Consider the following 14,293-nt stretch of genomic DNA (forward strand, 5'->3'; position numbering starts at 1 on the left):
CTCCCTCCCTCCCTCCCTCCCTCTCTCTATTCCTGATTCCTCTTTTCTTCTTCATCCTCTCCTATTCTTTCCTCTCTTATTCTCTCTTCTCTTTTCCCTTCGGTATTTCCCTTTTATCTCCACAAAAGATCAACTTTATAAAAAATGTACACACGCAGATAAAGTATATGAGTCACGCATAAGTCACATATACTATATAGAAAATATATTTTATGTGTCCATTGTTGGTGCGACATTTATGTATTTTAAATTACTAAAAAATATCAATTAATAGGTAAAGTTAGCAATAAATTAATTTAATTTTAATTATATTTTTCGGACAATATAAGTTATAATATGTTATCATTAAAATTATTTTGTGCAACATTATAAGACACTATCGAATATCATTAACATAATACGGAATACTACTACAAAGCACACACGATTTCGCAAACGCGTGAGTCAATTCAATCAATTGACCAGTAGCAGGCCTATTTGCATTTACCGCCAGCCTGCGAGAGAACACCACAACAGACGAGCCGGAAATTAATGTGTTGGTTCCCTAATTGCTGATTAAAAACACTACTACTATGACCATGGCGACGATTAGAATGGAAGCAAGCGCATACCATCACGGCGATTACAATTAACGGCAGAGTATCCAGTAGCTATATTCGAAAAAACAAAGTTAAACATTCGATATAACTTAGCACTGCAGTCGCATAATTAACAAGAAGAATGAATAAACTAAAGTAATAAAACCTTACTTATAGTACCTACTCAAATATTTATTTAATATTTTCAATTAAACATTTACGATATTCATTTCGGCTACAAGTTGGATTTTGATATTAGAAATGAGGAATATATGTATATGTATAATTGACAATTCTTACAATTGATTATAAATTCACGTATAAATGACTTTACAAAAGTTAAATTGGTTGAGGACAAGTTAGAATATATTAGAATTCTCTCTGAGTTAGATTTAAATTAAGTTAGAAATAGAAGTACAAATTAAAATTAAAATTTTTTTCATTTTATGCTTTATTTTTATATTTCGTCTATTAACTTGGGAATTAAAAATTCTATATATCTAATTAAACGTGTTTAAGCATATTATATTATTAGACTAATTGAATATTGTAAATTTACATTTTAGATTTATTTTCGTAATAAAACTACCGCAAATCAATTTTTTATAAGTGAATAAACACGCGTTAAAAGTTTATATTCCCATTATTTGCACAAGATTGGTCTCAATTTACCGCAAATAAGAATCGTGCGCTTGCCGAGTCCGAACACGTTTCAGGACTCGTACCACTCACTGACCTTATATGATTGGATTGTCAAATATTAAAGTGCCGAATTCTGAATTAGTCAATTTATCGTGAAACTTTTAATTTAAATAAAGCTTTTACAAATCATCAAAATATTTCATATCTTCTAAATTCTCTAAAAAGAAACCGTAACAAAATTATTTAAGAAAATGTCAAAAAAGAAATAGTAGATATAGATAAAAATCACAACTGCAAGAAAATAATAGAGTAATATAATATAATATTAAATTGTATCTTATACTAATATTTAGTTGTTTCTTGTATATTAATCCTATCTGTTTTTGTATAAAATAAAAATTATCTTTCTTTTCTCGCATATGATCTCGGATGTCCAATTTCTTTGAGAAAAAGAATATGCCTATTCTTTCTCTCCTTTTTCTAGAAAGAGCAAAATGAAAATGAGAGAAATAAACTATTCATAAAATACTTTTCTACATGAGCATAGATAAGAATTCTCAGAGAATTTATTAATACTTGAATTGGGGAGAAAGAATTAAAAAAAAATAGCTGCATGCTTGCTTGGAATTTCTTAGTATAAAATATTAATAAAATTATTCTAAAGTAAAGTACATTTAAATGGACTGCAGCAATTTCAGTTGGCAATCACATCACCGGCACGAACAGATTCACCATTGTGGCGTATTTGTGAGAAAATTTATTCGGTGTAATTTGTTATGCTAAATAAAATGCACGATTTGTGGAATTGTTGGACGCAGACCAATAGAATCTCCACGTTTGTGGCACCTATGGGATCTTAACTAATGTTTTCAGATAGGAAATCATAGAGCGCATTTAATAGTGTAGCAATTTAACGCTTTGTATAGCTATAATGTAAGTAAATTTTATTAGTAATTGCGCGGCAAGATTGCTCAACAATCTATTAAAATGAAGCAAAAGGAAATTATCATTTGCAATATACAATATGCATATGCAATAAATCAATTACCTGATACGTCGACCGATCGATATCGAAATAATAAATCTCAAGAATCAACAGGAACGATCCTTGTTAATATTATACATACTTCTGTAGTACGTGATAAGACGATTGACAAATTCTTACTATTCTTGTAATATAATGTTTAATATAATGTGACAATTATTTATTTTGCAAATGAATTACATATTTCATCAGATCATAAAAAAAAAAATCTAATCGTAATTAAAAATATCATATTGTTTAAAGGCACACAAATTAATTGAACATTAATAGAACTAACAGAAGCAGAAGAATAATAATTGTCATAAAGAACAGACGCATGAAAAATATAGAAAATACTTTTCTGAGATGCATCACAAGTCAATCTATACTACTTTTTTATTTGCCCAACAATATATGAATATTTCAATTACGCAATGTGTTACCAACCATCGCTATGAGTTTAAAAATTTTAATTTCCATTGCAAAATGATGATTGACGCGAATTTTTCACGCGGTGATGTTTTAATTATTTTCGATGGCCGTTTCTGAAAACTGATGATGTAGCAATTGAGATAAAGTTCTTATTGAGTTCTCATTTTCTTTCCTCGTGTGAGTTTATCTCGTCGTTTCTCTCCACTTTTATTCTTTATTTTTAGATATCAGGCCAATCGTTCTCTTCGATAAAAATTTTACGGTATATCGAAATTTGCGCTGTTGACGAAACAGGATGTTTCTAAAAAGAAAATGACGACGCGTATTTTCCCGGGTTTTATTATCTTTTTCCTTCTCTAGCTCGAACTTCTTTCAGTAATTGTCTGCCGATGGAAAAACAACGGAATAGGATGAAAGAAATGTTTTCGAGAAGTAGACAAAAACAAGATGAGTTAAATATATCATTCTTCTATCTGTCATATGAGTAATATAATACAGAATTAAAAAGTTACTCACGGTCTCTAATTGATTGCTCGCGTAACGTTACAGCCAACTTACAACGTAACAAAACTGACAGTAATAAACATTGTTTAGTTATGAGTAAAATCTGAAACGGCTACAGCATGCGAAAGATAGAAGAGAGAGAGAGAGAGAGAGAGAAACGAAAAAATAATGTTACGATCTTCTATTTCTGCAAAACACAGTGTATGACTGTTTTCGCACACACTACTCTGTAGAATGTAAATGCATTATATTATATACATATACAGAATATAGATATATAGAGTATACGTATTCACAGTAAAATACAAACAAATATATTTCGCATTCGCACACTGTACGTGCATTCACCTGTGTGCCTTTATATTTTTACATGAACAATACAAATAGTCTCGATATAAAAAGAAGGAAAGAGGATGTAACAAGTCAAAAAGATTTCAAAACGTATTACTTTTTAGAATAATAATTTTCATTACTATCACATATTTTCATTTTTAGCGACGTTACCGTTACTCTCTGCTTCTCTATATTATAACAAACAACTATATAAATTTATACCATAAAGAAAAGATTATAGAGCGTATTGGAAACTGAGATTGAGATAGTACAATCAATTGGGAATTGAAAACATAAACTGGGTCCCCGAAATCCAGCCACTTTATCTTCCTCCGATGGAGTTTCAATCCTCAATGCGCAATTGCGATGCAGCTTCAATCTCCAATGCGTGTATAGTGTAATACGCTTTAACGCTGACACGGAATCTCACCGCAAAACGAGAATTGCGCGAGAGTATCGTTGGTGCGCAAATTAATAATTCGCGACGCGAATAGTGCCAGCGTCGTAACCGCTTCGCGTCTGTCGTGCTTTGAGAGGCGCTCATGTGAGCACGTATATACGCGGTCTGCGCCGTAATGGTCGCCGTCGACACCTATACCGTTCTACGGCTTTTACTTCTGTCACCAAGTGAATTTGCCGACGCATGGATTGCAACATTGTCGGCGTCTACAAAATTATCCTTGAATCTTTCAAATTTTACCTTTTTATTAAGATAGTTTTATCCTGTTGCTATTATCCTGTCATATATTTACTGGAGATTGCTCGGAATAAATATTAATTTTCATTACATCATGGGAGTATAATCTATATTCATAACATTATGCAACAAATTTTAATTTTTTAAGAAAAAAAAATTTTAATTCGTCTCCTATGTATATAAGTATACCTACAGGAAAGTAATCTTTAACGTGCAGTCTCTTTCACAAAATGGAAAATTATTGTTCTTATTCTAATTATTATTATTCAGTCTGAAATAATGCCAATGCCCTCTTCCTCTCTCTCGCTCCCGCTCCGCTCTCCTGTTAGTTGAAGTACATTATTAGACACGACTATGCCTTCATCTCGAGTTTATTATGTCGTGTTGATTTATGTAGCCTGTGTAACGAACCTTAAGCACGACGGCAAAGTGTTTAGCTAGCTATACGAGAGTCAAACTATATGTAAACACGACTTACCAGAAGACATTGAAAGAAGTCGAGGCACAATCCCGAGGAATTCTCTGATAACGAGCACTATCACGGTAATCGGATTTGAAATTGCTACAAACAAAAACGATGACGAGCTACACTTATCTGATATTGGTCAACTCAATAATATTTATCCAATAGTAAAGCCAAATGATTAAGGATTTGAACGAGAATTGCATTCGATAAATCCGACCTACTTTAAAGAATTGAATGTTAAGTGCATAAACGAAGAGGCGAAAAAGAATTTTTAAAATCACAAAATTATAGAAATTTTGGATTAAAAAAATTCCACGGATCAAGTTTCTATAAATTAATATTTAAAAAATATTATTTCTCACTGGATACAATCGAATCTGTATAGTATTTCAACTTTGCATGAATTTTCGTTTATTTTATGTATTATATTTTATACATTTATTTTATTCATTCAAAATACTCATTTTGTTTAACAGATTTCAATCGATCATTTACATTATAAATAGCTGATCATATTTCAATATCTTTGAAAAAAACGTAAAACGACAGAAACTGTAATAAATTATTATCTACCGAAATATAAATCGAAATGCTTTTATTGTAATTACTTGCATACTATGATAAAAAAAATCATATATACATCTCTTATAAACATCTAAGAATCTCCATACTCTCAAAAATTTAATCTTTGAAAGCTACGATTTTGGAAAAATGCCAATGCATATCGAATCTTACAAGATCCTAATTTGATAATATTTGATGCAGAGCTGCATCTTCAATAATGAAATAAAATCAATAAACACGTTTGTATTATTCTCTATACAGCATTTAAAGCCCCTGCTACTTGCAACTCTGCAAATCTACTCGTATATAGACTCTAAAATCTTGGGCTCTTTAGACCTCTGAATGATAAACTGTTGCATCGCGTTGCAACGGAGAAATCTGCATCCTTTGTGTTTCTACGCCCTCGATCCTTAATAATTAACCCGTTCATTGTATACTCGATCCGCAGGGACGATCGCCGTAACAAAATCCTCGTCGTTAATGTTACGGTATTATCGTAGAACCATCACTTATACAAACCGTCCCGGCACGGTTCGCGTAACGATATCAGAGTATAATGGAGCCCTTGCAGCGACGACGTGTACACAACGCGATAATACTCGTACTTACACGATACACTACACGCACGTGTGTCCACGCCGCACGCCTGTGCACCCACACGTGTATATACATATATACACACGGGACAAACATGTAGAGGTACTCGTTTGTATCGCTTGGGATTCGCATGACGATGGTAATGAGACCTTTGCCGGAGGGCTTTTCGGCGCACAATGCAATTCCGCTTGTTACTGATAACGGCCCCTGCAATTGCTCGTTACCTATGGCTTCACCCTTTTTGCATCTCCCAACTTTTTTCTATGTCCATCTCTGTGATTTTCATGGTAGCACCTGGTCCGTTTCTTGTTACACCGAATTGAAGGTCTTTGTTATACATGTATATACATATATACGTATATGTAACATAACATTATCCTCGTTGAGAAAGTACGGTGATCAAACTAAGCGCTAGTGTGTAGCGAAATACAATAGCAAACCGCTGAGAGATCAAAATAACCGAAATTAAAATATGAAATTAGTTTATTATTATTACCATCTATTTTCGAATAAGCGTTATGTGTATTACTTTCTGTGGGAAAATTCTTCTCTCCGTAAGAGATTTTCTTATTATTTATTTCATTATTATTACAAAATCTTCCACGAGCGATAACTAACTGTCGATTGCTATTTCATTCATCGCAATGTGCACGTAATCTACATTGTTTTATTTTTCTCTCAAGAAAAACTAAACTCACGAATTTAATATTTGTCGATATTCTATACTACACAGACATCGCTTGTAGAAATTGAGAAGAAAAAAGAAAAGTTGAGGAATGTTTGTCGTGGATGATCTTTTAATTTCCTTGTTCTTCGATAAACTTACAGCTTGTTCGATCTTGTGCGAAATTTGTTTTATCTTCGCCCTCATTCGATTATCGATAACGAACCAACATGGCAAACTTTCAATAGAACGCTGCAAGTGTAAACGCAACATCACATGTGTGTTTCGCAAAACGCTTAATCAAAAAAAGAGAATATAGATTAAAGTTAAGATTAAAATAAAAATACTGTACGTTATTATAATTATTTATAATACGTATGATATATGGTACACTACTTATTATACACATGTATAATAAGAACTAATTTCGACCAGAAGATTTAATGGAAGATTAAAGAATCTTCCATTTGAGAATCATTTTTTGAGAACCAAATGTCAGTTCATCCCCAGCAGAACGTACCTAGAAATTGATCACCTCGCGATGTGTATCACATTCAGAGTCGACGATCGCGCAAGTCGAAATCAGAAGCGGAAGGTGAAAGAGCAGCGAGATGGAGAAGGGGGTAGGGAGAAGGAGGAAGAGTGGAGAGTGGAGGATGCGAGAGTTAAATTAGTTTCCGGGGCAAAAGCTGGCTGCCGGCCGGTTTTCAGGACTAACCCCGTGTATAATTCCAGAACAGCTCCATCAGGCTGGAACCCACGAAGAACCTTCCATCCAGACTATCCGACCGCCTCCGCTAGCACCACACGAAGCATCCCCTAACACGTGTGCGCCCACCACCTTCCCGGACTTCGCGGGCGCTGCAGTTTGCGAAGTTAATTACCGCCGGATAATTGCACCCTATATGCCGTCCGTCTGATTAATGAGGCGCGGCCGGGTGAGAATCATCAGGGATACTAGAATCTTTACGTCTCTTTCTCCCTTTCTCTTTTATCATCAAGAAGCGATTTCGTGACCATTTCTGTGACTATCGCACAAATATTGGAATTAACAAATTGAAAGTTATTGAAATAATTTTTACGGATTGTGCAATTAATTGAAAAGGAATTAATGTTTTAGAAAATTAGAGATGATTTAAGATAAATATTTAATACATTAAAATGATTCCTATAATTCTTTTAATTTAAACTCTTAATTGAATGCAGATATGCATTACTAATCGACTCTGTCACCGAAAAAAATTAATAAATGTTTTTCAAGTTCTCATGAAACTTTAGTAATTTATTAAAAAGTGTCAACAAAAAAAAAACAAAAATTTTTTTACTTTCTATTTTTTCAATTTCAACTCATTACATTTTTTATTACATTTCATCCAAATCCTAAAGTCCTAATTTCTTTACACTTACGAATACTTGTATTCGAGATCTATCGAAATGTGATTGCTTGTAGGAATTAGAGAACTTGGATGAATTAATATCTGCGCAATCACGGTATTGCTCTCGCTTATCTCTAGAGGTTGTTCTGGAAACGATTCCTTCGAGAAATCCTCGGGGGGCATACAGGTTCCCACAGGAAATGCTTTTCGCACAGCTTGCGGTTACCTTGCGCGAGCTTGCAAAGCAGCCGTCTTCCTCGGCTAGAATCCTTCATGCCTGAAGAGGGAAACTCAGCAAGATCTCGAAAGGTTGCCTGAAACGGCAGGAAAGCTTGATTACTGACTTTGCGTCGCGATGTCAATTCCGTCTGATATGCTGCACATGTTTAGGAGGACACTCCGTACACGGGTTAGTGATCAAAGAGCGCTGATTGTTAATTAATTAACGTTAGGGAGTATATCAGATTACGTAATCGAGAAGCAGACTCTTAGCGAATTGTATGCTTTGATTCAAGATATTACAGATTATATATACCTAACTATTTTTTTTGCTTACACTATACATATGTATCTAATATGTTAAATATATATATGTATTTATTTCTTATACATATAAATAAGTTTAAGTTTAAATTTAATTAGTATACATATCTTTGATCAAGTTTATTTTAAGAGTTTCTCTCCCTCCCCCCCCCTCTCTCTCTCTCTCTTTCTCTCGCTCGCTCTGTAATATTAAAAATAAAAGAAAGCAGTAGCATAAATATCACTTGAATTGATATTGTATAACATAGTCAGATTGTCCCATTGCTGCCAAAGTGTGCCCATTTAACCGAGTTAAATGTGAAACACCATGTGTATTTTCATCTCAGCGATTTACGAAGCTGTGCTGACAGCCAGTAGTAGAACACCGGCTTTTGCAATTCATGATCTAGAAAAGCCCCAGCAAGCTTTCGAAACGGCGACGAATACAGGCCCGCCTGTTTGTTTTCAACGCGCGACGAGTGTAACTGAACGTTTTCAACCGCAAAATGATGCTCGCGGTCGCAGGCATCGTGTAAACACGCGCATTCAACGCGGCAAAAACGTCTTTCTCTATTTTTTTTTACGCCCTTCTCTGACATACTACGCTTTTGTTCTCCTTTTGCCGCAGGCCATGCCAGCACTACATATAGATGCTCATTTGTACATAGCATTTGGTGTCATCTCTTGTTATCGTTATTTCAAACATCATAATCAGCAATATGATATACTTGAATATAGATAGAAATACAGATGTAAAAGTAGTGGATCTTTAGGTCAAAAAGGATATTATTCAGATGCAGATGCAAGTTCAAGTATAGGTCCAGATAATAAGTTAGAAAATATATAATTGCTAACACAAGTACTAAAAATATATTCCACTTGCTCCTCTCTAATCGATTTGCTATAATCATTTCGCCTAATACCATAAATCTCATTTTTTCGGCAATCGAGATTTTACCTGCACTTTAACGCAAAAGGATTATGATGGTTTGCGCGCGCAGCGTGTCCAATTTATCGTCCTGTTATCATTCATGTTCATCGATCGAGGCAATATGAATGCAATCATCGTCGCGGCAACGACATAAAATTTACTGCATCGGCTGTAAAATTTACTGTTGACCAAACTACGTTCACCGGCTGCACATTCGCTGTCCGCGAGGTCGTTACAAGTAACCGACGATCGAAAATTAACGAGAAATCTAATCTGACGCAAGATGTGTTTCCATTCCCGAACTAATGATAATAACGCTGTATTTTCGTAAGATTAAATGCGATTTAAAATTGCTTTCCATTGCAATTTCATCATTATGATTGGCGCTCAAATTTTTATACCGCAATGCGGATGCTACCAGATTGATTTAAGAAATATCAGTAAGCGTTACTCTATGACATGGCTTAGCGAGATGCCGGCAAGAGATACGGCACGTCTCTGATTGCGTTTCTTAGCTCACAGCCACCCCCTTACTGTCCATCCCGTCTGTCACCACCCCTTTCGGCGCCGACCGCGCTTGTCTCTTCCCTTCTGCCTTCTCCTCTTAACGGCGGCGCAGCTATGTGTTCTCTCTCTCTCTCTCTCTCTCTCTCTCGCGCGCGCGCGCGCGGTTTTTCTTTCAGTCCAGAAGAGTCTCAGGATCGGATTTAACTCTTTAACTTCAAAAATTCTTTCAACTATAATCTTGCTTTCTGTACGATTGCGTACGACATTCAAGTTTTTCCCGTTATTATTATTTTGGTACATTTTATTCAAAACATACTTGTGATTATATTTATTTATTTAACAAAATATATACACAATTATATATATGTTGATAACACATTAAAATTAATTAATTACTATTTTTCAGATTTGCCATCATTTTGACTACTTTAAACTTATTAAATTTTATAATTTATTTTCATGAAATTTGTATTATCCACTATTGTCCAGGAATGAAATAAAAAATGACAGTCAAGATAAAAGTTATAGGAGCAGCCTAGAAAAGTAAACGACAATACGACTGAAATAATAGAGACGTTTAACTAAACTGCTCAAATAAAACAACCACTGCGTGTCACATATGGGCCACCGCTAACAGTCCCCAAGAGGTGAAAATTTGCACGAGCGGCCCTGAATGGGGACGGTGCGCTTAGAGTAAACGGGGAAGAGAAGAACGGAGAAGCTTTACAGAATTAAGGAGCCATTCGCCTTTCATTAACTCACTACGAGCCCAAGGGGGAGAGATATTCCCTTCGTGCTAACTCATCCCCAGTTTATCACTACGTAGATGGAGGGAGGGGTGACTGTCTCCGATAGAAGGACTGGACTTTTATCCTGCCGCGAGGCCATTTACCACCGTCGCTGCGCTTGGCAAATAGGTAAACGAGATCTTTCCCGATTCTCCTAAACTCTTCAACCGCGATCTAGATTGCACTACTTCGTTAATCAAGACGATAGAACGCGCAATCCGTTTGCGTTTTCCATTCCTCCCTCACATTTATTTTCCTCTGAACGTCCTCGAGTTTTAGATTAAATTTGAAGTAATCGGCGGCTCTTGCCTTAATCGCTTCAATACTCCTTTAGAAAAGAGAATTCCAATAAAGTAATTATAGTTACTTAGTTAACAAGTCTTAATTTATTTTCATGTTTTCCTTGAAGGTAGATTGGTGTTGATTTGAACATTGATGTTGAAAGACAGTTGAAAGTGTCTCATTAACAAATATACATACATCTTTTAATAGATGTAAATTATTGCAACATCATATTATATTTGCCTAATGATATCGATTTTCAATTTTCTTTTAAAACAAATCTTTTACAACACAAGTCAGATAAAAAATATCAAGGCTATAATGCTTTTTCGATAAAAACCGATTAAAAGAATTTACAAATCATAAAGCTAATATCTCGTGCGTTCAAGTATGACAAAATAGACGGATAAAAGTACTGTCGTTAATTGAATCGTTTCAACGATTGAGATTATCATATAAAATCACAAACACATATGCTTTCTAAATGAGATTTTCTTATTAAAAAATTTTCTTATTATAAATTTCTTTGTAGTCATAAATTTAAATCGCAACAGATTGTCTCAACATCCGTTTAATACGTTGTGTGATAATTCCCTTCTAGTTAACATTATAACAAATTGGGAAATACCCTGGATCTCACAGATCCAACCGCACAACCGACGTTAATCTTTACATAGCAGACGAGCTGCTCGAACCACGCATCGACTTTTCGGTGTTAAGACTTACCGGGATCGGAAGAGGGATGCGCTCTGGTGAGTCTGCAGAGTTGTAATGGCAGATAACGAGTATCCGCCCGCGGTGGTGACTTTGGTGGCGGCGGCGTCGCGCTCAGGAAACCGCGCTGAAGTTCCCAGCCCACTTCCTGGATGATCGAAGCCTTCCTGAAGTACGGCGTCACTTCCCGCAGGTACTTCACTGCAACAAGAAAACACATCGTCAGAGTGTGTCGCCAAGCAGATCAGATGAAAATACAAATGTTTATGTTTTATCTCTTAATTCTGTCTAAGCTCTCACGATGATCCTACATTACAGATCTGTCCATTTTTGTTACATTTACTAAATTTTTTTTCTCTCGCTCTATAACTTGAGCATACACTTACATATGATCTCCTTATTACAGAAAAGAATAAGCAAGAAAACACATATACCATGAATTAACACCGTGGATTTCATATTTCTGTATCATAAACTATAATACTTTTAGTCAACTTTCAGTTTAACAACTATTTTTTTACCGTAATGCAACGAGAATATTTGTACATATATATTACAGATATAGAGATAATTATATTCTATCGTGTCGGCATATCGTTAATAATTAAAAGTTGCAATTCTAATTTTACCTTAACTTTTATATTAATAAAAGAGATTCTTCTTATAAATAAAAGGAAAATAATTTTTCCTCACAAAGTTTAATACTTATATATAATATTATGATACTTAATATTTTTCATTATAATTTAAGATGAGCATGCAGATTTATAATTTAATTCATTGTCAACTTCAAAGAAACGTTGTAAAAGTTGTAAGTTGTTCAATTTCCCTCCCAAATCATATTCATCTTCGTCCCAAAAAAAAAAAAAAACATTTACAGATGTGTGAACGAATCCATTATTGAAGAAAGGCTTGTGAGTTCTGTGAAGAAACTTTAAAACGAAGAAAAGCAATTTACTTTCGACGTACTTTACATTACTCGTATGAGCTCAAATGTTCGCGCGTTCAAGGACCTGCGAGAATTCGGCTAGGAAAATCTAACTTTCTTTTCGAGAGACGCGCGACTCTGAAACGAAAGTCGTGTCGCGGAAATCGAGTATCGACCTTTCAAATTGCGGGGGCTCGTCCGCTTAGTCGACATCTTGTCGGCCCTATTACGCGAAATTTAATGGAGAACGTCACGTGGCGACAGCGGCGAGACGGGAGTGGAATTCTGATGTATCGTATCCACGATGATCCAATATGTTTGCCATAAGGCTTCATATGAATGGTATGCGCAGCCAGCTGTATTTACTCCCTTTCGATCTCAAACGACATTTCCGCAGATCACGCCGATCCCCTTGATTAAATATATCTGCAGCATTTATCAACGTTAGCGCGCTCAATGTCAGCGCCTTTACTTTCATGTGGCTCTAGTTTTATGAAAATTATGACAAAGATCTATCTAGATTAAATTGTTATATATAAAATCTTCATGCGCGGCGCACATCTTCTATATACATAAGTAGCACATAGTATAGTACCTATATATTTGACGATATATAATTGATGTCAGTTGTTAAGAATTAATTACAATTTTATATCTATATTAAAAAAAAACTGCCATTTGTTTCTACTTTATTAATTAGATGAATGTAGCCCCAATCCCTGCAGAGATATCCCACTGAAATAATTTTGCGCTGAAAGGGTTAACCGACGGATAGGAGGACGGTACCGTGTCCACGGCCGAAGATCAAGCTCCCGTGTCCAACTTTTCATGCGCGCACGTACTCTCTGCGACCTAGCTGCCGTATGCCGACGCGCAACGTATTTCTATTGAATTTATTTCGGTGCCCTGGACGGTGCACGTTGCTGATTGCAGCTACATCGAGCCGGCCAGGCAGGCATCGGGACGCCCGCGCCCGCGCCGCGGCCGGACCCGACGCAGCGCAACGCTTCGCTTGCCAGTCACGTATTCCTGCATCATTTGCTATGGGTTTCATACCAGCCATAACTCTACGGATATATCCACCCCCTCCCTCTTCGTAACCCCTTTCTGCTCCCTTTCCTCCTCTTCGGCCTTCGACCGCTTCAAATCCCACGCCATAACTGCTGCGTCGAAATTGTGTCCTCCCTGCAGGCTTGCTGCTCTTAATCCGCCACGCATTCATCGTGCGAGGAAGTGGCGTCGGAATTAATCAAGTCTTGCCTGTCGTCGTTAATTTGAGCAAAGGCCGCTAATTTTCATTCGCCAGCGAGCTGTTAATCGCGAAGCGGCCTTTGACAAAACAGAATTCACGACGGGATTGAATGGCATTGTACCGACGCTTGCGAGTCGGCAAGCATAGTGTCGCGGAATGATGTGACGAGGAGATCGGTAAGCTTTGATTGAGCTTTCACGTAGGTGTTTGTTTAACGGTATATTGTAGCAGCTGCTACAGACTCGTCTGGCTGCATTTAGATCCAATAGAATAGACTTGGACATTTATGATTTCTAAGCATTAAATGGCAAGTTGCAAACATAAATGCATTAAATGAAATGTAAATTCACATAAGTATGTGACAAATCAAATTGATAAGAAAATTACAGAAATAATGTAAAAGTACAAAAAATAAATAAAGCATAAATTTTAAAAAATAAAGATTTATATATTACATTAGCCAAATATATTCATAAATAAATCCAAAAACTA

General features: G+C 35.7%; 1 protein-coding gene across 10 annotated transcripts in view; it reads right to left on the reverse strand.

The window, feature by feature from the left end:
- LOC105457403 (beta-1-syntrophin) overlaps nucleotides 1–14,293 on the reverse strand; it is a 193,917-nt gene that overhangs the window by 72,419 nt on the left and 107,205 nt on the right. For all 10 annotated transcript variants that reach the window (XM_011702045.1, XM_011702052.1, XM_011702051.1 and 7 more), the window contains one exon: nucleotides 11,634–11,822. In XM_011702045.1, coding sequence (XP_011700347.1) covers nucleotides 11,634–11,822 — 189 coding nt within the window. The remainder of the gene's footprint in view (nucleotides 1–11,633; nucleotides 11,823–14,293) is intronic.

Source organism: Wasmannia auropunctata, unplaced genomic scaffold (genome assembly GCF_000956235.1).
Source record: "Wasmannia auropunctata unplaced genomic scaffold, wasmannia.A_1.0 LD335244.1, whole genome shotgun sequence".
NCBI lineage: Eukaryota > Metazoa > Arthropoda > Insecta > Hymenoptera > Formicidae > Wasmannia > Wasmannia auropunctata.